This window comes from Callorhinchus milii, unplaced genomic scaffold (genome assembly GCF_018977255.1).
Source record: "Callorhinchus milii isolate IMCB2004 unplaced genomic scaffold, IMCB_Cmil_1.0 Scaffold6, whole genome shotgun sequence".
Lineage (NCBI taxonomy): Eukaryota > Metazoa > Chordata > Chondrichthyes > Chimaeriformes > Callorhinchidae > Callorhinchus > Callorhinchus milii.
Window position 1 is genome coordinate 21,664,938 of NW_024704747.1, and position 20,730 is coordinate 21,685,667.

At 35.2% G+C, this 20,730-nt stretch overlaps 2 protein-coding genes across 4 annotated transcripts in view; one reads left to right on the forward strand and one right to left on the reverse strand.

Moving 5' to 3' along the window:
- The window catches only part of dnah7 (dynein, axonemal, heavy chain 7), a 77,061-nt gene extending 58,968 nt beyond the window's left edge, over nt 1-18,093 (forward strand). The window contains exons 52-61 of the mRNA XM_042336076.1: nt 454-615; nt 2,856-3,056; nt 4,881-5,042; nt 5,351-5,536; nt 5,708-5,845; nt 8,668-8,898; nt 9,875-10,027; nt 13,014-13,191; nt 16,395-16,498; nt 17,651-18,093. Coding sequence (XP_042192010.1) covers nt 454-615; nt 2,856-3,056; nt 4,881-5,042; nt 5,351-5,536; nt 5,708-5,845; nt 8,668-8,898; nt 9,875-10,027; nt 13,014-13,191; nt 16,395-16,498; nt 17,651-17,857 — 1,722 coding nt within the window. The 3' untranslated portion in view covers nt 17,858-18,093. The remainder of the gene's footprint in view (nt 1-453; nt 616-2,855; nt 3,057-4,880; nt 5,043-5,350; nt 5,537-5,707; nt 5,846-8,667; nt 8,899-9,874; nt 10,028-13,013; nt 13,192-16,394; nt 16,499-17,650) is intronic.
- Nucleotides 18,094-18,148: 55 nt separating this feature from the next.
- The window catches only part of slc39a10 (solute carrier family 39 member 10), a 32,456-nt gene continuing 29,874 nt past the window's right edge, over nt 18,149-20,730 (reverse strand). For all 3 annotated transcript variants that reach the window (XM_007890175.2, XM_007890174.2, XM_007890173.2), the window contains one exon: nt 18,149-19,704. In XM_007890175.2, coding sequence (XP_007888366.1) covers nt 19,558-19,704 — 147 coding nt within the window. In that variant the 3' untranslated portion in view covers nt 18,149-19,557. The remainder of the gene's footprint in view (nt 19,705-20,730) is intronic.

Here is a 20,730-nt window from a genome sequence, read left to right on the forward strand (position 1 = left end):
TTTTGCCCCCCCCCCCAAAAGCTACCTTTTTTGCCCACAGAATATACAGTCAATTCACTTTACAGTATATTCTGTGAAGCGCTATGAGATGTCACAAGGACGTGATAAGGCTCTATATTAAATGAAAGGATTACTATTATTACCTGAACCACAGAACTAAAATGTGGAAAATTGTTAAATCTGGCACAGGACTTATTAGTGGAATTAGTTTTCCATAGAGAAAAATGAATGCTGTGGTTCTGAAGATAGGTATTCAAAATAATAATTCTGAATTCTTGTAACCTGTGATACAGTACTTGTCCAGCTTTACTGTACTCAGTGTAATCAATACACCAGGAAATAAACTAACCAAAGACATGGTATATTCCTTTGTGTTTTAAAATGGACAACTTGTTTGTCAAATATTCACGAATGACATTTTAAGATGTTTACTAGTATGTCCTTTCCATACAGGGATTTGGGGGCTCCAAGCTGAATTCTCTGTCACTTGGACAGGGTCAAGGGCCCATTGCTTTGAGGTTGATTGAGAAAGGTGTAAAGGAAGGTGCCTGGGTGGTACTACAGAACTGTCATCTGGCAACATCGTGGATGACAACATTAGAAAGAGTCTGTGAGGTAAAGATTTATGTATTACAATTTTTTTTAAAAACATTTAAAATTTACATTGAGTATTTACTGAAGGGGTTAAATGAAGAAATTGAATAGTTTTGTTTAGTTAAGGAAGTGGACACACTATGAATAAGCTTATCATGCTGGAATTTGCAAGAATTAATTCAAAATCAAATTTAAGTAAGCAGAAACTTTTTTTTAACTTTTATTTAAATCTTGAATTTGTTGTTTTTGCTGTAGCTCATTCTAAATATTTTGTTGCATCTCTCGGCCAGACTGAGAGTTAAAAGTTAATGAATTGCTGACTCCCAATGACTGCAAACATCACGTGTTAACATTGGAATGTGTAAATTCGTTGTTAATTTAGGATAGATTTATTTCCATTCTTATAAATCTGTGCCTGGGTGCTCAACAAAAAGCAGGGGAATTACATCTCCATGCTCATAGAATAATAACTGTGCAGTCATCCACGATGAAATTGGTATGTCTGTGCTTGGTACGCTTGTTCATCTCTTATTCTCAATATCCTCTACATATCCTAAGATTAGATCCACTTATCCAGCCTTTTGGGAAATTCAAAAAGACACTTCTTTAAGAAATTCCTGTGTCACTGTTTCCTACTCAATGAAGCGTAGAAGCATCTATCTGACCTTTTCTCCATTCATTTTTTGTTCCCCAAGGTAATTAACATTGGACAGTAGACTATTTAAGCATTCTATGCTGGCATTTATGGTAATGCTACAGACATGCCTGCAATACATTTAAATTTGATATTGTGTTGTGCTATAACAATTCCATTTGAACAGAATAGTAAGGCAAAATTTAGCAAGATTTTTCTTCAAAAAACACCCAATATTTTAAATGGCAGTTTCTCGGCTGCCCCAATGATTGAGGATTGATTTCATTCAATTGACCTTATGTATTGTAACTGCAGTAAATCAAATTTTTATATGGTTTTGTCTTTATTGCCATTTTATGGGTCCTTAATGTATTTAGTTCCACACTTGTTATCCATCTATTGGTCGCCTTATTTTACTTTGTGGGTGGTTTGGTTCATTGTTTCATCATTAGTTAAGCACGATAAAATGTCTAATCCATTCCACTTTGCAGTATGTCCTGTGAAGCTCTTTGAGATGTCCTTCTGATATAAAAGCCGCTAGATCAAATGTAAGGGTTATTATTATTATTGTGCTAGAAATGGGAAAAACAATATTTTCCTGTACCTACACAACCTCTGCTTAGGTCCCACTTCCTCCTACACTAATCCCCTCTGATGTTGTGTATATTTTGTGGAATAGCTGGAGTTGCTCCATTGCCTTGAGTGGGAGTGCCATGCTTTGGACAAGTTTAGAAGTATAATTCTAAATTGCAGGTTTAAGCTGCGTAGGAGGTAAAGCAGTGGATGGGAGCAGTGTGGGGAATGGAGGGAGCTAGTCAGTGAAGCAGATGGTGAGTTTCACTGGGGCAACAAGAAACTGCCATTTAAAATATTGGTGTTTTTAGAAGAAAAAGCTTGCTAATTTTTGCCTTAGTATTCTATTTAAATGAAATAGTTACAGTGACAGATGAGGGAGAGAGGGTTGAGGGGAAGATGGGATCAAAGGTGTGAAGGATGGGAGAGGGGGAGATGGAGAAGGCGGAGGCAATAGAACAGATCTTTTTGATTTTGAACATATTTGGCAAATGATCAAACATACACTAAGCAACTTAAGTTTCTTGCCACTTTGTTGACTCCCTGGCCTCTGGGTTTTACAAATGATGTTCATGCTTTTCATACACACTGGATCATAAAAATGTTATCACATAAAAAGTATCACAGCAAATGTAAAAATGATGCACAGAGGTATTAAATCTGGCACAAAATATTCTGCTCCCTACTGTTACCAGGACTATAGATATCAGCATGATTTCAAGCATTTTATTGACAGGAGAAATATTAGTTATTGGTTGGTCCATGATTTCTTTGTATATTACAAGACTGCTTGAATTATTTATTTCTTTTGGAATTATCGTAGTTAAATGGGAGACCAATATTCTACTGTTATTTGAAATGTCATCTTTAGCAAAAATGGTAATAAAAATCGTTTAACTATATGCTAGCAGCAAAAGTCTTTCACAAATAATGTGAAAAATGCAGGTGTTCGTTTTAATGAGTACAGATGTTCTGTTTCAGGTAATAAATTTATATATCATTTCTTCTCTCCCTTGAGGACTGATATTGTTCATTTGTGAAATTTCTATCATAGGAACTGAATCCAGATGTCACACATCCTGACTTCAGACTGTGGCTTACAAGTTATCCATCTCCAAATTTCCCAGTTTCTGTTCTACAGAATGGTGTAAAAATGACAAATGAACCGCCAAAGGGTCTTCGAGCTAATATTATAAGATCCTACTTAATGGATCCCATTTCTGACCCCGAGTTTTTTGGTAGCTGCAAGAAACCGGTTAGTAATCAATTCAAGTCAAATACTTTAAGGTGAACAAAATGGTTCTTCCACGAGAGGTTTCATAAGTTCTGCCTTTCTCAAGATATTAAGATGAACTAAAATTGATATAAATTTAGGAAAACAAAGCATTCAAGTACGTCTTTTTGACTTACATTTACAATTATGCTTGTAGAAAATCTCTTTTGTAATATTTACCTTCAAATCATTTCAGACAAATCTATACAGTAACTAAATATTTTAAAATAATTTTAAATATGATATGGTATAACAATGCAGGCCTTTTTTCCACAAAGTATTCTATAATCTTTTTCAGTATGATTGCTTACACTTGCCATTGCTTACCTCTGCATCAGACAGCAGCAGATATTTCTAGTCTACAAATTTATTAATGTGGTTTTGTGATGCAGTGCTCAAGGATAATTTGTTCAGAGTAGCTAATATTACTAAATGGATATTAAATTATTTGCAATAGATGTAGTTGACACTCAACCGGATATTATGTGTTCACCCAGTTAGTTGTCTGATTGTGGAGCTAAATAGGGGATGTTCATCGAAATTGGGGATTATGAAGAGCAGATGTATTTGACTTCAGATAACCACTCTTTTATTCCTTTTTTTTGTCAGCTGAGTATCTGACACACATGGAAACACACACAATCACCATGTTTAATAGTCACAAAACCAAACTACTGAGAGTTTCACGTGTGTATGGATTTTATTTATGGAGTATGTACGTCTCCCATCCTGCTTACCTAATCTTTGGAGAATATAGGTACGGGTTGGCAAGTGCCAAGTGTTGGCTTCCTCAGAGTGTGTATTTAGAATACTGCTGAAGTTAAACCAGTAAAAAATCACACAGCTTCTTTTGTGCAGAGGCACTAGTAAACTTCTGGTAGCTTACGAGGCTAATTTATTATATGTTGCATTCTTTCCCGTTTTAAATTCTGTGAAGAAGAATTCTAGAGCATATGTCTTCCTTTCATGGATGTTCCATAAGTAATGACTTATTTTGAATGTGGGTATGCATGGAATTTTCAGGCCTTGGGATTAATTGTATGATTATCATTTGATTTGGCATTAAATTGTTTCAAGATCTGTCTATATTTTATGCACTGGTTGTCAAGAAATCTAAAATTGGACAACATTTCAAAACTTGCTAAACAGTATACACGAGAATGTTGTAGTAAATATTATTGAAGTCTTGATGGATTTATTTTTACCTACAGTTCTATGGCTTTCAGTTGAGCAGACTAATCAAAGTATGGTAATTTGTAGGCCACATATTCTACGTAACTCTTATCTCTGTGACTGTGATTTTGAGATTCCCTGGTATCTGACATCAAATTGTGAGATACAGCAGTAGTTTTATGTTCCGACACCAATAAAATTAAATTAAACCAATAATGACATCCGCTGTCATAATTTCGTGACTGGACCTAAAAGAAGGATGTCAGCGAAATCCTTGATTAAAAGGTGCATGTTATATCTTGGTATGGATTATGGTAAAGGTTTCTAAAATTCCTTACAAATCAGAATCTGAACAGTATTAATATTTAAAAATGTTTTCCTAGTTCCAAATGTATATATGTCTGTATCTCCGCCTAAATATGTTTAATGTTGTGTGATAACAATAACCTTGGAATCCCCAAGTCAGGAATTTAGTTCAAGCAACCATCTCGACTTTTGGCTTCTTTATTGGATTCTTAATTCCAGTCTTTCTGGCCCCAAATAAATATACATTGCCGGAAATGTAAATTTGCTTTCTTTGGTACAGAAATTACACGGCAGTTAACATGGATGTCGTATTCATTTTTCCAACAGGTTGAATTCAAAAAGCTCTTGTATGGTCTATGTTTCTTCCATGCTCTGGTTCAGGAAAGACGAAAATTTGGGCCATTGGGATGGAATATACCGTATGAGTTCAATGAAACTGACTTGCGGATAAGTGTGCAGCAGCTCCATATGTTCCTTAATCAATATGAGGTAAACCATTCTTCTAAAGGTAACATGTGTTAATGTCTATTTATGACAATATTTCGGAGCAATTGAGATTTGCCATAAAAAGGAGATAATTCAAGAGTAAACTGAACTATCATATCCGCCTCCCAACCCTCTCAAGTTTCCTTGCTCATTTCAGGAGTTGAGAAAATCAGAGAATGTTACTATTAGTACAGGGTCAAGAATCAAAGTGGAAAATGTGATCGTAAAAAAAAAAATTACAAATCAGTTGGCATCAGCTTGTTATCATTCATCTTTGAATTGATTTCACCTTTCTCTATACGTTCATACAGGAAGTTCCCCTCGATGCTTTGCGATATATGACGTGTGAATGCAATTATGGCGGCAGAGTGACGGATGACTGGGACCGACGTAGTCTCCGAACTATCCTGAACAAGTTCTACAATGTAGATATTACGATGAATAAAGACTACAAATTTGACTCAAGTGGACTTTACTTTGCACCAGATGAAGGAGACGTAAGATAAATCTTTTTAATGAGCATAAGTACATCATACAAAACTAGATTACGGTCGTAATGAAAATAGTGATTTTAGGTTATTGTTCCCAGGCACCTTTTTTGTGTTTAAAAATCATTGGAAGTAGTATTAGAGGGCTTGTATCTAATACATATTTTTATCTACTTACAGCATATTAGCTACATTGAATATACAAAGACCCTTCCTCTCAACCCATCTCCGGAAGTTTTTGGCATGAATGCCAATGCAGATATTACTAAAGATCAATCAGAGACACAAAACCTTTTTAATAGCATCTTACTCACAGAGGTATATCAAAGACTTACTACGGTTTAAATAGAATCGGGTACAATATGCAATTTAAAGAATATGTATGATATGACTACAGGGTGCAACGTGGAATAATTGTAGTCGGCCTAGGTAAAAAAAATATTTCTCAGCCTTTTCCTTTGCTCTGTTTACATAAGTTGGTTGGTACAATTGGAACAGATTAAATCTTATATCTCCTAACTGCTTTGTGTACGGATAGGTTTACACTAATGTTTTACAAATGTTTCTGCGCCCACCCTCTGAAACTCCATCCCGCAGTCCCTCCGTCTCGCCCCCTCCCTCGCCACCTTCAAAATCCATCTCAAGACCTTCCGCTTTGAACGTGCTTTCGATCTCCCTGCTTCCTCCCGTGCCCTCCCCTCTCCCCCACCCAACCCCCAGCTTGGGTTCGTAACTCTATCTATCCTGCGCCTTGGTACGTCCTCCCAACGTGAAAGGCGTTATATAGATGTAATTTTGCTGTTGTTATTGTTTTGTCCTTTTTGCAGGGAACTTCAGGAGAAAGTACCACAGGATACAGTGCTGCTTTCATCCTCCCCCCACCCCCTTTCTATCTACTCTTCTTTGGCACATCATTATTGTATATACGTAATATAAAACAAAACTTCCCTGTTATGACACCCAGAAATAAATCAGCATCATGTAAACCCACAATATTTTCTCGTTTTAAAAGTATATTAGCAGTATTAATACTACTGTATTAAACTCAGCCCCACGCCACCCAAGGAGTATATTAATGTTTCTTTAACAAACATTCGTTTTTGACAGAAACCAATTCATGTGCATATGTTATGATGTAATTTCATAGAAAATGTCATTATACATCAACATTTCCACTGTAGTCAATGCAGGTTGAAGCATGTCAAAATATAGTCATTCTGTGTCTCATTCGAACATTGATTAAAGCTGTTTACAACAGCCGCAATGATCAGAGTGGCATATATTAACAATAAAAAAAGTAATAGATTGGTCACTTCGGTCCACGACTGTTTGTGGGACACTGCTGTGCGCAATTGGCTGCTGCATTTCGTCCACAAATATACAGTCAATTCACTTTACAATATATTCTGTGAAGCACTTTCAGATGTCTAGAAGACGTGAAAAGCGTTATATCAAATGCAAGGATTATTATATATTTTAATAGGGCCTTGAAAAACTGATTTGCCACTGGAAGAGGAATGAAATGTAGCAGGTATTGCTGCGTTTCAATACTTTATTCATAATTTACAGGAAAAGTCTCATCCATTGGAGATATAAGTGTTTATTTTCTACAGCTACAGTTCCTGCTCTTTTTAGTGTAAAATATAGTTTTAGTAAGTTAAACCATTTGGCAGTATAAAGCATTATTTTAGATTGTTTCACCCACATAATATACAGTCAATTCAGTTTACAGTATATTCTGTGAAGCTTTGAGACAACTCAAAGATGTGTTAAGGCGCTGCATCAAATGCGAGGATTATTATTGTTTTAATTTTTCGGTTAATCTTTTCAATTTCCATGTTTTTAAAATATTGATTGCACAGTCTAGGTCATTTTATATTTATTTACAATAGTCAAGTCATCTGTTCCTATGCCTCCATATCTGCTATTCTGTTCCAATCGGAGATTAAAAGGTGCATGAGAACCAACTTCTGTGACTAACTGGTGATTCTCTCTCCCTCACCCCCACACACCCTTTCGCTTCATTGAACTACGTCCATCTATGGCTACTCATTTTAGAGCTTTTTCCTTTCTTGTAGAGCCACAGAAATCCATTATTTAATCAGAAAATTCACAACTGTTTTTACATTGTGCCGACACAGAGCTGGTTCTATTTAAACCAAGCAACGTGATTTACTTAGATAATTCACAAAAATTAGGCTGTCCACCATTCCCCACCCTCCAACTGAATCAAACTGGCTTTTAAATGGTTTTGTCTACAATTGCCTACAAATAACACTCACAACGCTTTACGGTATATCCTGTGAAGGGCTTTGAGATGTTTTGACGACTGGATAGGACACTAGGGATAGAGATACTAAAATCAACTATAACTGGCTTCTCTTTTGAAATGTTGGTTCAACATAAGGAATGTTGGAGAAATCCTCCATAACCATTAAAGCCTTTTATANTTTTTTAGGTCAGTTATCAAACACTTTTAGATAAGCAAATATAATTCAATAAAATTATTTTTGGAGCACAAGGGTACGGGTAAGCCCATTGACTTGAAACACCCTAAAATATTGTAGTGGAAGTTTAAAGATGACAGAAAAACAATAGTGACCTTGAGCAGGTCAAGTGATTTAGATTTCTCTACTACCTGGACCTGGATATTTTCATTTGAGGGAAAGACTGCACCTATAGCATTACAAAGATTGCAAGTGTTCATACAGCACCTTTCACTGGTCTAGAAATCTGTGGGTGCATTACAATAATAATTCTTGCATTTGATATAGCGCCTTATCATGTCTTCGAGACGTCTCAAAGCACTTAGCAAAGAATGAATTCCCCACCTTAATCTGCACAAGAATAGTTGGTTTTTTTTTATTTCTCAAATCTAAAGGAACATAGATGCATTATAACCAAAGTATAGTGGCAACTTAAGTCACTTATACAAAGTGCACCAAATGTCAGTTGTTAATACACATTGTGCATTAGATATTGTAAGTTAGATAAGTTGCTAATGTAATTTAAATATATATAAATATTTCCTATCGTGGGTCTCCATTCTTGAATGCAATATAATGTATTTTAGGATATGTTCAACATTGCAGTAATTAACAGGATGAATTCTACTTAATGCCTCACTTTATTTTCTGCAGTCTCGAATATCTGGTGGGGCTGGGAAATCCGCAGATGAAATTGTGTTTGAAGTGTCTGAAGATATCATCAGTAAATTGCCTCCAGATTTTGATATTGAAGCAGCAATGAGAAAATATCCAACAACATATACTCAGAGCATGAACACTGTACTAGTGCAAGAAATGGGCCGTTTCAATAACCTGCTCCGAACTATTAGGGCCTCTTGTATCAACATACAGAAAGCTATCAAGGTACGTAAGTAATCAAATCAATCAAATCTATATTTTACCCAATTTGAAGAGGGTTCCTGCCATGTCATGACTCATGCTTTTGACAGCTTACAGGTAGAATTCAGCCAAACTTGTCCAATTTGATTAACTGCCTAGAGAAATACACATAAATCACCTTCTAATTTATATAAACAGGCTGATAGTTTCCTTTAAAAAATCTTATTCACAGCATGTGTATCTATGTTTTCCATTTAACATTTTTTTTGCTACAGGACGTGCAATAAATTTTAACCAATTCCTGGGAATCTTGTTTGTTCAAGCACTTTGGATTGTATTCAAGAACAGGCTTTATAATAAGATTTGGCATCTCTCTTGTGAATTTACATTCGGTTTGTTAAGTAGGGTTTATTATGTGCTTTCTCGCTTTCATCTTTTAAATAGGATGACTGATGATTTTCTGCTTGTTATGTGAGCACCAGCACCCATTTATTCTTGGCTAATGTGTTTGGGTGATTGCTGATTAACTGACACAAGGAGTGGCTAAATGACTTTTGTTTAGATGTGTCCCTGCCCACGAATGACCACGTTATTTCACAGAGTCCATAGTCTTCTGCAGTCGTTTAAAATCTATAAAAATGAGCGCAACAGCAATTTTTGATATGAGGCACTGAGTAGCGGATTATTAGAATAAGAAAAAAGTATTTTGGGCCACCATGGACTGTTGATTAAAATGGTTTGGTTTATTCTTGTAGACATTATAAATACTAGATCGTGGAAAATTATTTTTTTAGTTGATATATTCATGCATCTAAGTTTATTCTCCACTTTAATTTTGATTTTAAACAGTAAATTATTTTATGAAAAGTTAGCTTTTTGATGTTTAGATCCATTGACATTTAAAATTAATTGAATTTGAGATAACCTTTTACTACTCTATCTTCACCTGTGTTTGGCTTTGGCAAAGAATGTGATTTGATGTGTTATATTATTTGTTTAGGGTCTGGTAGTGATGTCGTCCGAGCTGGAAGAAGTAGTGAATAGTATACTGATGGGAAAAATTCCTGGTATGTGGATGAGTAAATCGTACCCTAGTCTCAAGCCACTTGGCAGCTATGTGAATGACTTTTTAGCCAGATTGAAATTCCTGCAGGTGAGTACACTCACAATACATTTACTCTCTTATTAACCCACCACTCATCAGCTAATCTCATGTTGTACTAATCACTTTAAAATTAACATCACAATAAAATATTATTAGTTTTTATTGGCTTAATTTTAGGTAATGGATGTAAGGGCATAATCAGTTCATTTGTGCATCTGTTGTGCACAGTGATCCGCTCAGTAATGCATATAATGTGCAATTGAGGCAATTCTCACAATACTATCATGTGAGTCATCTTGGCACATTTCAATTTAATTTACATTAGACAGATGGCTCATCATGAATATGAGCAAATATCCAATTGTACAAGAGTAAATGGTGTAGGGTTGACAAAATGAAATTATTCGCTAAAGAAAAGATTTATTCATAGAAATTGAAGAGGTTAATATTAATATCTGTTTGCGTGATTACCTCTGAAGCAGAAGGTTTTGAGAATTTGAGCCTCGCATCAGAATTTGAGCTCTTAATCTAAACATATTCCAGAGCAGTACCTTTTTTGAAATGAGACTTTAAAAAAGGTTCCATTCCCTCTTCAGGTAATTCAGGTAGATGTTGAAGATCCTAAAGCACTATTTGGAAGAAAAGCAGGAAGTTCTTACAGGGTATTGGCTAATATTCCTCTGTCAACCCAAGTTCTCTAATGATCATATTGGATCATTCTCTGCTTTACTGTTTCTGGAAATTCTGAGTGCAGAATGTATTTGACGATATAGCAACATGTCACTATGGTTAAAAGTAACTGAATTTTACCATGTTCTGATGAAGTGTAAATCTCAGATTATTAAGGTGAAAAATGTGACATTCAGTGTCACAATTATCAACTGGCAGAAAATTATGAATAAAACCTCTTTTTAGCCAACAACAGATCGCCCCGCCGCCCATATCTTGACTTTGCAAATTGGTTTAGTCTGCAGCCACTTTTCAAAATTGTGCTTCTGCCAATTTCCAGGGTTGATCTTCCAGATACTCTTGTTATCTTTTAACTGAAATCCAGAATTAGATCAGTCTACTTTGAAAAGATTAAAATTGCATTATACCAAATACAGAGAAGGAATGGTTATTCAAGAGTAGCACAAAAGCTTGTCTTCCTTCATTAATGAGTTCTCTTATAACAATTCTTGCTCATGCAATAGAATTATATTAGGTTTGCTAACATTCTAGTTTGAAAAAAAGCTCTTGTAAAGCTTCAATATATCTCCAAATAAGTCGAATTGACCTATTTGGAATATTTTGATGCCCTTCAAATGTTGGCAATATCGACGGTAACACTGAAAGATTGAGTGGGCTGTATTGAGGCACTGGTGTTCTTCACAACCCATTAGACTTGGCGCTTGTGTGAAAATTCCAGTTTTACATTGCATTCCACCAGCTATAATGATATATTAAAGAGCTGCCCTGCCAAAGACCGATCGTTAGTGATATATATACATATATACACTTATACTAAAGAGCAGTTCAAATCTTGACAACGCATACAAATACATTTTCATTTTGGTTAATTTAAATATCTTGCATTTTTAAATGCCCAAAACAAAGTAGGGTTGTACATATTTGTACCAGTCTCGGAGCTCACTCACTATCTTGGACATCAGCCAGTATTCACAGCTGTGCAATCTCACCAGCCTGCACCCTAGGCCCCATTTCCTGGCAAGAATATTATACAAGGACAGATGTGATAAACGCTCTGGATGAATGCAGAAGCAAGTGGGAATGACCATTTAAGAGTATGTTACCTGAATTAATTTGCGGCTGCTTTTTTTTAGAAATGAAATGTCAATGCGGTGACAGAATGAAACGTACCTGCTGTGAACTGCAGTTTTACTTTTTAACTAAGACGATATGAATTCTATATAATTATGAATGTAAATTCAAACTAGAAAGCTTAGATTTTTTTAAATACAAACCCTTATTAGGTTGTGGAATGTTCACCATAAGAAACAAGCCAATTATATCATTTTAGTTAGGCACCTCCAATTTGTTTCGGATTTTAATTTATAAACTAAAGCGTAAATGCCATTTGTTAGAAAACACTGATGCATTAATTTACTGTGCCTTATAGGAATATATAAGTAAAAATAATCCATTTTAATCAAGGATGTCAAATAAATGAACTTTAATTCTTTAAACTACACAGGGTGATTTAGAATGTAGTTCCGAGGCCATAAACGTTCTTATTGGCACAGTCACGTATCTCAGCATAACAAATTCACATAAAGTAACCAAATTTACTCCTTATCATAAAGCATGAAAAAATTGTAGTTCTATAGGTATAAAACAGGAACATTTTATGAAGATCACAACACTGAAGACAAATGTTTATTGAAGTACATTGATATTAGGTATAAATTACACTGACTTTTATAGCGATGTTGATTTTTTTATAGATCCAAAGGATTCTGAAACTAAATCTGTTCCGTCCTAGTGATCACTGTCTTCAGTGCTTTGGTGTAATATTTAACAACAATGTACATTTATATAGCACCTTCATGAGGGGTAGCATCCTGGAGCATTTAAAGCTGCATTCTAACATGTTTGTGCTGATGTAAAAGAGTTACTAATTTAATGGTATTTGAGCATAAGATTTAGCTGTACTAAATTAAACTTTAATAATATAAAATGTGATTCAGTTTTGTAAGTCTATTTTCTTATCAACTTTCTGCCTGAGTAGTAATTTGAAAAGACCGTCTGTCCTGTCATCCAGAGCTAAGATTCAGCTGCTGCACAAATAAAATGTTAATTGAAGAACTGAGTCACAGCCCAATTACTATATTTTATTTTAAAGCAATTTCAACAGAATATACTGTAAAGTGAATTGACTGGATATTTTGTGGACGAAATGCAGCAGCTAATTGCGTACAGCAGTGTCCCACAAACGGTCGTGGATTGAGTGACCAAATTAATGTTATTATTTTGATTATTTTGCATAAGAATCAAGTTTGTTTGATATTAACGTATTTCTTTCCAATATTGCCAGGACTGGTATCTTGAAGGAACTCCTCCTGTCTTCTGGTTATCTGGTTTCTTCTTTACTCAAGCCTTTCTGACAGGGGGCCAGCAGAATTATGCCAGAAAATATACCATTCCTATTGACTTGCTTGGATTTGACTATGACATAATGGAGGATAAGGAATACACTCACCCCCCAGAAGATGGTAAGTAAAAATATGTATTGGGAATGTGTAGATGAACATTATACCGAACAACGGTCTTTTCCTGTCCTGTGCATAACTATGTTCGTGTGTTTTGCATTAATCTATAAAGTGGGTCTTTCACAAACAGTTAATGAGGTCAGAGTGTAACAGAGTATGTCATATTTGTGGCCAGACATCAAGTGAAATGAATGGTATTAAACAGCTTACTGGGAGTCCTTGATTTATCACATCGCCAGGTGATGTAGAACCTACTATGCAAACAGAGAGACTAATCAGCTGAAGGAAAATGTCTGGCGGCGTTATAGTGTTGTGTATTGGCCATTCAGTGTGATGGGATGTTGCACATGGTCTCTCTGATACTGATTTTAGGGTCACATTATACTATCATGAGGATGTGCAAAGCAGGGAATTAGGATTAGAGTCGTTAGTTCCAGTGGATCAACTCAAAAGACAAATGAACTCTGTTGTAATTTCTATTAAGACAGAGGTCCCAAACTGTTGATCTTCAGTCCTGCATGAAATAAGTTTGCTATGTCTACTGTTAAACTGTCAATTAATTCTGAACATGTATTAACATAACATAACATTATAATTGTCATTCAATTTCACAAATCTGTGACCTTTAGTTCTGAACGAAAATAATAATTATAATCCTTACATTTGATATCGCCCCTTATCATGTCTTCTAGACGTCTCAAAGTGCTTCACAGAATATACTGTAAAGTGAATTCACTGCATTGTGTGGGCGAAATATATCACTTGTTTGTGTCCCAGCTTCTAACAATTGTGATACAACTGCTCACTGTGAATTGTTGCTCAATTAGGGAGAAGCTAATGGATATTGGCCCTTGACACAAGTTTCTGATGCTTCAGACAGATCTCCACACTTCTATCAGGATTCTTAAATCTGAATATCAATATTCTGACCCAATCTAATGCCCTGTTTATACAGCTAGAAGCACTTTCAGCAATAGTCATGTGAAGCAAGTAACCTGATTTATGTTTCTCACTTCTAATCGCATTTGCAGAAACCTGTTAAATTAAAATGAATCCCTGATCTCAAGAGTTCTACATAAATTCTATACCACAGAAAGAAACACAAATAGTGGTTTATGTTCATCAGTAAGCAAGCATATTAAGAAAGCCCTTTCATAAACCTAAGGATGAAAAGCATAAACCTAAGGATGAAAATGTAGTAGTCATGACAGTTCTTCAGTGAATTAGTAAACAAAGGAAAGATGAGCTGCACAAATTTCCCATCATTTGTTACAACCTTCAGAAAATGAAAACAGTAATATTTGCAGAGTTTTACATACAGCAACCAGAGAAAATTATTAGTACCCCAATGTGCTGTGCTCCAATTTCTACTAACTAGAGCATTTCAGACTTAAAAAAAATGATTAGTATCAATACTAATCATGTATTAGGAATAGCTTCATTGCTTCAAAATTAAAGCTATACTACTAAATTAAAGTTTGAAATAAAATTTTATTTTTATTTCTGGTCTCATGTTATCTTATCTTCTCACATTTGTTTATTTTTATTAGTTTAACTTTAGTTTACATTATTTTTCCTTTTTACTATCTATTTACCCTGTTCTATTATTCACTTACTCGTGATGTGAAAGTTGCGACATAAATGTAGATTTGTATTATATTGTTACTTCTAACCTATTTTTCCCACAAAACACACAATCACTCCACTTTACAGTGAATCCCGTGAAGTGCTTTGAGACCACCTCGCAACATAAAATGTAAAAAATAGTGTTATTTTAGTTTTAAGAACTGGACTTAATCTCATTTTTCTGGTCTTGTTGGACTCTTAACCTCGATCCCTGACTTCGGACACAGATATGTGAAATTGAGTGAAATCTTGTTTCAAAGACCAATTTGTCAGGCAATTGAGCCCCAGGAGAATTTTACCGTGGTCATGTTATTAAGTTGACCAATTCAAAACTATTCTTAGTTTGACTTTCGATGCTGTGAACACTTGATATTTGTCAGTGACTCACAAATTGTATGAAACTTGTTCTGTCTTTTCATCTGATACCCCAGGAGATGACTTTGTCATTATTCTGAGATATTTGCTTCAGGCGATCAGATTGTCCTCCGCCCCTTGTAGCTTTTATTTTCCCACGGTAGTGAGATCCCAGTTTCAATCATGATCAAACACTTGGAAGGAAGATGTGGAGCAGAGGCCAGGTATTTCCTGGCACTGTGGGAGAGAATTGGAGGATGGTACATTAGATGTGTTGAAATTTTGCGGTCAGCTTGCTTACAAGTGTAAGAAATTAAAAATGTTGCTCTTACCTAGGGGTTGATTAATTAACTTAATCTCTGCTTTCCTATCTCTTTCCCTACCTTCAAAAAGCCCATAACCACATCTCTGCCATTGGTTAGATTCTTTAAATCACCTATTTCCTCATTCACTGTCCACCATTATATTTGAGTGTTGAGACATTATTTTATGTGAAAATGCTACAAACGTTATAGTAATAATCCTTACATTTGGTGTAGCGCCTTACACATCAGGAGGACGGCCCAAAGTGCTTCGCAAGATATATTGTAAAATAGTGACTGTGCATTTTACGGACAAATTCTGTTGTCTTTCTTGCATTTGAAAGATAAAGGAGTTAAGCAAGGGCAGAGTAAAACTAGAAATTAACAAAAATAAAGGTGCCTGAAGGTGATATATGAGTCAGGAAAGCAGTTCATGGGATGCTTGCAGACATCAGCTTGAATGGCAAGAGATTGAGGCAGTCACCTTGTGTTTTACAAATGTTAAGAAGTAAAAATGTATCAAAAAGAAATTGCAAACAGCAGCAGTTTTCCTGACAGTTTCCCACAGGTTTGATGAATGTGGTGAATGCTTTTAAAAGATACAATTGCATATTATTTTGTAGCGGAGTACAACTTTAGTTTTGAAAGATCGATTGCAGATTCCGAGTTTGTGTGATCTGAAAAATAAAATTATTTTGATGACTTTTCTTCTTATTCCTCTCGAATACTGATACACAACAGTGTAATAAGTTAGATACTATAAATTCATGCAATGGAGAAGTTCATGCATTGAGAACCAAGATACTAAAAAAGCAAATCTAGAATTTATAATTAAGTTAATTATAATTCATATATTGTAATATTTATTTTAATGCCTGTTCAGTTAGTAAACTTTGGAACTGGTAATATCTTCTTTGACTACAGGTGTATTCGTACGAGGTCTTTTTTTGGATGGAGCTCGTTGGGACAGAATTGATAACAAACTGGCAGAATCATACCCCAAAATACTCTACGATTCAATGCCTGTGGTAAGTAGCATGTAGCCTTCCTACTTACTAATGACAATCTACATTTCTGGAAATGTTATTACTTGACTCACCTAATTCGATATATTGTAAATGTTAAGAAATTAATGAAAATGTATAAGCCTTAAATCAGCGAGTGTGAAATTGTACTCAGTTTGTTGTAATCAGGTTTATAATGTGATTGTATGCAGAAAACCAGTCAGCTCCATCAAATAGTGTGGTTATATTTCAAAACATCTCAGCCAGCTTCAATAAAGATTGTTCATGTCATTCCATGAAGCGCGATGTTGTGATGTAAAGCATGTGATGTGTGCCCTGCAGCAGGCTGAATGTGAAAAGGCACATTGTGCCCTGTTCCGTTCCTGAGTTCATGTATAATCTGCTCTAACATGTATGTGCTCGTCCACATCTTCAGCTAACTCACTGCCTTTAATGGCTGAGTATTGAGGATATGGTTGCAGTACCAAGGGTTATATTTTGCATGTTTGGTCACAGACCAGTTCACTTCTTTGACATGATTGACTGATTCATCACTGTCTGTACTTGTAATCCTCAGTCCTGATCCATAGTGGATATTCATCCAGCTCTTTTCAAAAAATAATCAGCATAAATGAACTGGTTTAGCTGGGAATCTATTCCACAGACCCTTTGCCTAATGAGGGGAAATCTTTCCAATTGTTTGAGGGTAGCCAATTTGTACTTGTTCTCTAATTAGTCCTCTCGGCATGTTAACCGTTATCTCTTCGCAAGCTTGTCATTTCCAGTTTTATTAAAACTGATCAATGTCTCCTGAAGGTAATATACCCTCAACATTTCAGCCATCATCAGAATTCCTGCAAAATGATTTCATCAAAATTGAATGTTTTAAGATTAAAATAAGGAGCTACTGGTTGTCAGAATTTGACAAATTAGAAATCCTCAGTCCTCCAATCCAATGTGGGCAAATTTATTTTCCAAACTGCGGGGAACTGACTCAATTTGGTTTTAAATAAATGTCAAAGAAAACCAACTTATAAGTAAAATTAGTTTGAAGCAATATAAAACCCGTTAGTGGATGTAATTAATAAGGCATTCACTCATTTGAATGAAAATGGGTGGATTATGTGGGATACATTATTTCATTTTTTAAAAAAATCCATTTTGCTTTCTTTGCAGATGTGGTTAAAACCTTGTAAAAGGTCAGAAATCTCAAAGCGGCTCATTTACATTTCTCCAGTTTACAAGACCAGTGAAAGACGAGGAACATTATCCACAACTGGACATTCAACTAACTTTGTGGTTGCCATGCGTATTCCTTCTCAGCACCCTCCTGAACACTGGATTGGCCGTGGTGTTGCTCTTCTTTGTCAGCTTAGTTTTTAAGTTGTTGGGTAGACATTTTTATTTGTGTTAAGGACCGAGCACTTTATTGCAGTAGACATCGTTTAATATTTTCGAACCAATTTTTTAGTTACCACTTTTAAATTCTATCGGTCTTGCCCTATTGTCTCATGTCTCTCCTCCCACCCCATTTCCATGATCAAATCTGTGGGGGGAAATATTTTACTACAGAAAGGTGAACAGCATTAGGAGTATGCAAAATTATCCATCAAATGTGAGTCAACATACAAAATATATTCATATTACAATAAACAGGCTTGCATTGTCAGTTAATCAAGTGAAACTGCAGTGAGTTTTATTCATGAAAGATTAGTGTAATATGGACAAACAAATTTTCTCTAGAGCATTACCAAAAAATTCTTTGTCACTTGTAACAAACAAAGGCTATGGAACCTTAACACTTTGAAAACCTTTCATAAACTTCAAATTAACTAATTAGGTTCCCATAATCTTTGGCTTTAACAATGAATTCAAATCAAATAACACCCACAAGAATCACAGGTTACACCACTCACATTTTGGCCATTTGCACTTGATCACAAAATTAATTACATCATTTTAGCACAATTACATTGATTTATTTACAGTGACAAAAGAAAATGTCACATAGTGACAAGCTTGCTGGAAAAAAAACCTCCAAACATACTGTACAGCAATCTAGCTGTTCACTCAAGACAGCAAACATGGTTCAATACTGAGGTACAATGCAGGGATGGGAATGTAAGAGATGGTTGTTATGAGAGAAGAAACACTATTTTGAAACTAGTAAGTACCCACTAGTTTGTACATTTGACACTGGAGATGCAATTTCATTTNAAAAAACAGCACCATGAACCCTGGCTGCATTACAGCTGGTGATTGTTTATGGAGGAGAGAAAACATTCAACAAAATACTACTAGACATGTTCCATCTATGGACCTAATTGCACTAAACAAACTACATGGATTCAAGCATTACATTTCTGCTAAATGGCATATCATCTCCCCAGATACCTTTGTCAATCACATATTTTAATATAATAATCCTTATATTTGATATAGCACTTTTCATGTCTTCTAGATGTCTCAAAGCGCTTCACAGAATATACTGTAAAGTGAATTGAGTATATTTGTGGGAAAATCGTGGCAGCCAATTGCGCACAGCAGTGTTCCCAAGCAGTCGTGGCTCAAAGTGACCAATTTATTACTTTTTTTTATTGTCATATATAATATATATATAATATAGCAACTCTGATCATTGCGACTGTTGTAAACAGCTTTAATCAATGTTCGAACGAGACACAGAATAACTATGTTTTGACATGCGTCAACCTGCATCGACTACAGTGGAAATGTTGATGTATAATGACATTTTGTATGAAATTACATCATAACATATGTATGTGAATTGGTTTCTGTCAAAAAATAATGTTTGTTAAAGAAACATTAATACACTTCGTTGGGTGGCAGGGGGTTGAGTTTAATACAGTAGTATTAATACTGCTACTACACTTTTAAGTTTCCATACTTCAATGTGGATGCAACTGTGTTAAACAAACCTAAAACAGCGATTATGAAAAGTAATCTGCAGTGATAAATACCTGTCACACAATTTGCTTTGCAAAATCCATATACAATTAAAGCTGTCACACATATAAGGCAGACAAGACCATACATTATTTGTCATTGAAAATGTTAAAACATTAAAAGTTAATTACAATATGATCCTCAAAAATGGCAATTAGCAGCATGATGGTAAATCCACAGAGCATCCCAGCATTCTGAAGAACAAAGTGCCCAAACCAAGCCTGACCTTGATTATCTGATGGGCTGTGTAGCATTTCTGGTAACTGGAGGTATAAAGAAAAACAGAAGTTGTAATTTCTCAAAAACATCCATCTTTAAGCACTGCAACTGTCTTAACTAAATACCTGTTTTCATGAAAATAGATATTAAAGTTCTCAGCTATCAATTTATATTGCTGAAATAAGGTTTGAAAATACAGATATTGTTCAATAGTTTGCAAGAAATGTTAGGCAAAAGCAGCAGTCAATTGGCACACAGCAATGACCCACACATAGCCATGAAGCAAATGACGAATTTTACGAAAATTATTTTCATTCTTCGTGGTTTCAGAAGATGCCAGTTGTTCCTCCCATCCTTCATAGCCTTAGTTCCAGACCACTATCCACCAACAATGAAATCTTCCACTTCCAAATTGAAAAAGGTTATTTTAGCAGCCTCACTGATGCAGGGTTTTATTAGTTTGCAATGACAGCAGTAACTATAAATCTTTGCAATATGACATACACTCAAAACCCTTAAACCAAATTTGGAACACGTATAATTGTTTCCCCTTTTACTGACGAACAATTCGGATCTACCAAAATTTCAGATGTGGTCATAAATCTAATCTTTTAAAGCAGATACTTTGCTTTAAAAGAGCAAACCACATCTGATAGCATGTGAGGAGAACACAATGATCAATTGTTAACTGAAAGAAACCGTCTGTTGTGATACAGAGTACATTGTTTTTAATGGACTGTCATTGAAGCAGGGAGCAGGTCAATCAAACTATTACACAGTATACCCCAATTGTATTTTTACAAATCAACCATTAATGCACCTAACATTTACATGCATGCCATATGCGAAAAATTAATCAAAATAGTTTCGCAATCTTTACTTTTTCTTCCTCAGAGACAATTGAACTGGTGGACATAGCTTTCTTTATCAGTGCTGCAAATTAACTCATGGATTGCACTTAAAACCACAATCCATCAGTCTAAAGTGAAAGATTTAGAAATCTTGTGAAACTTCCATTTCCTACCAGTAAGGAGTTGGATCTTCCCCATCCAGGTACACACTTTATTTCA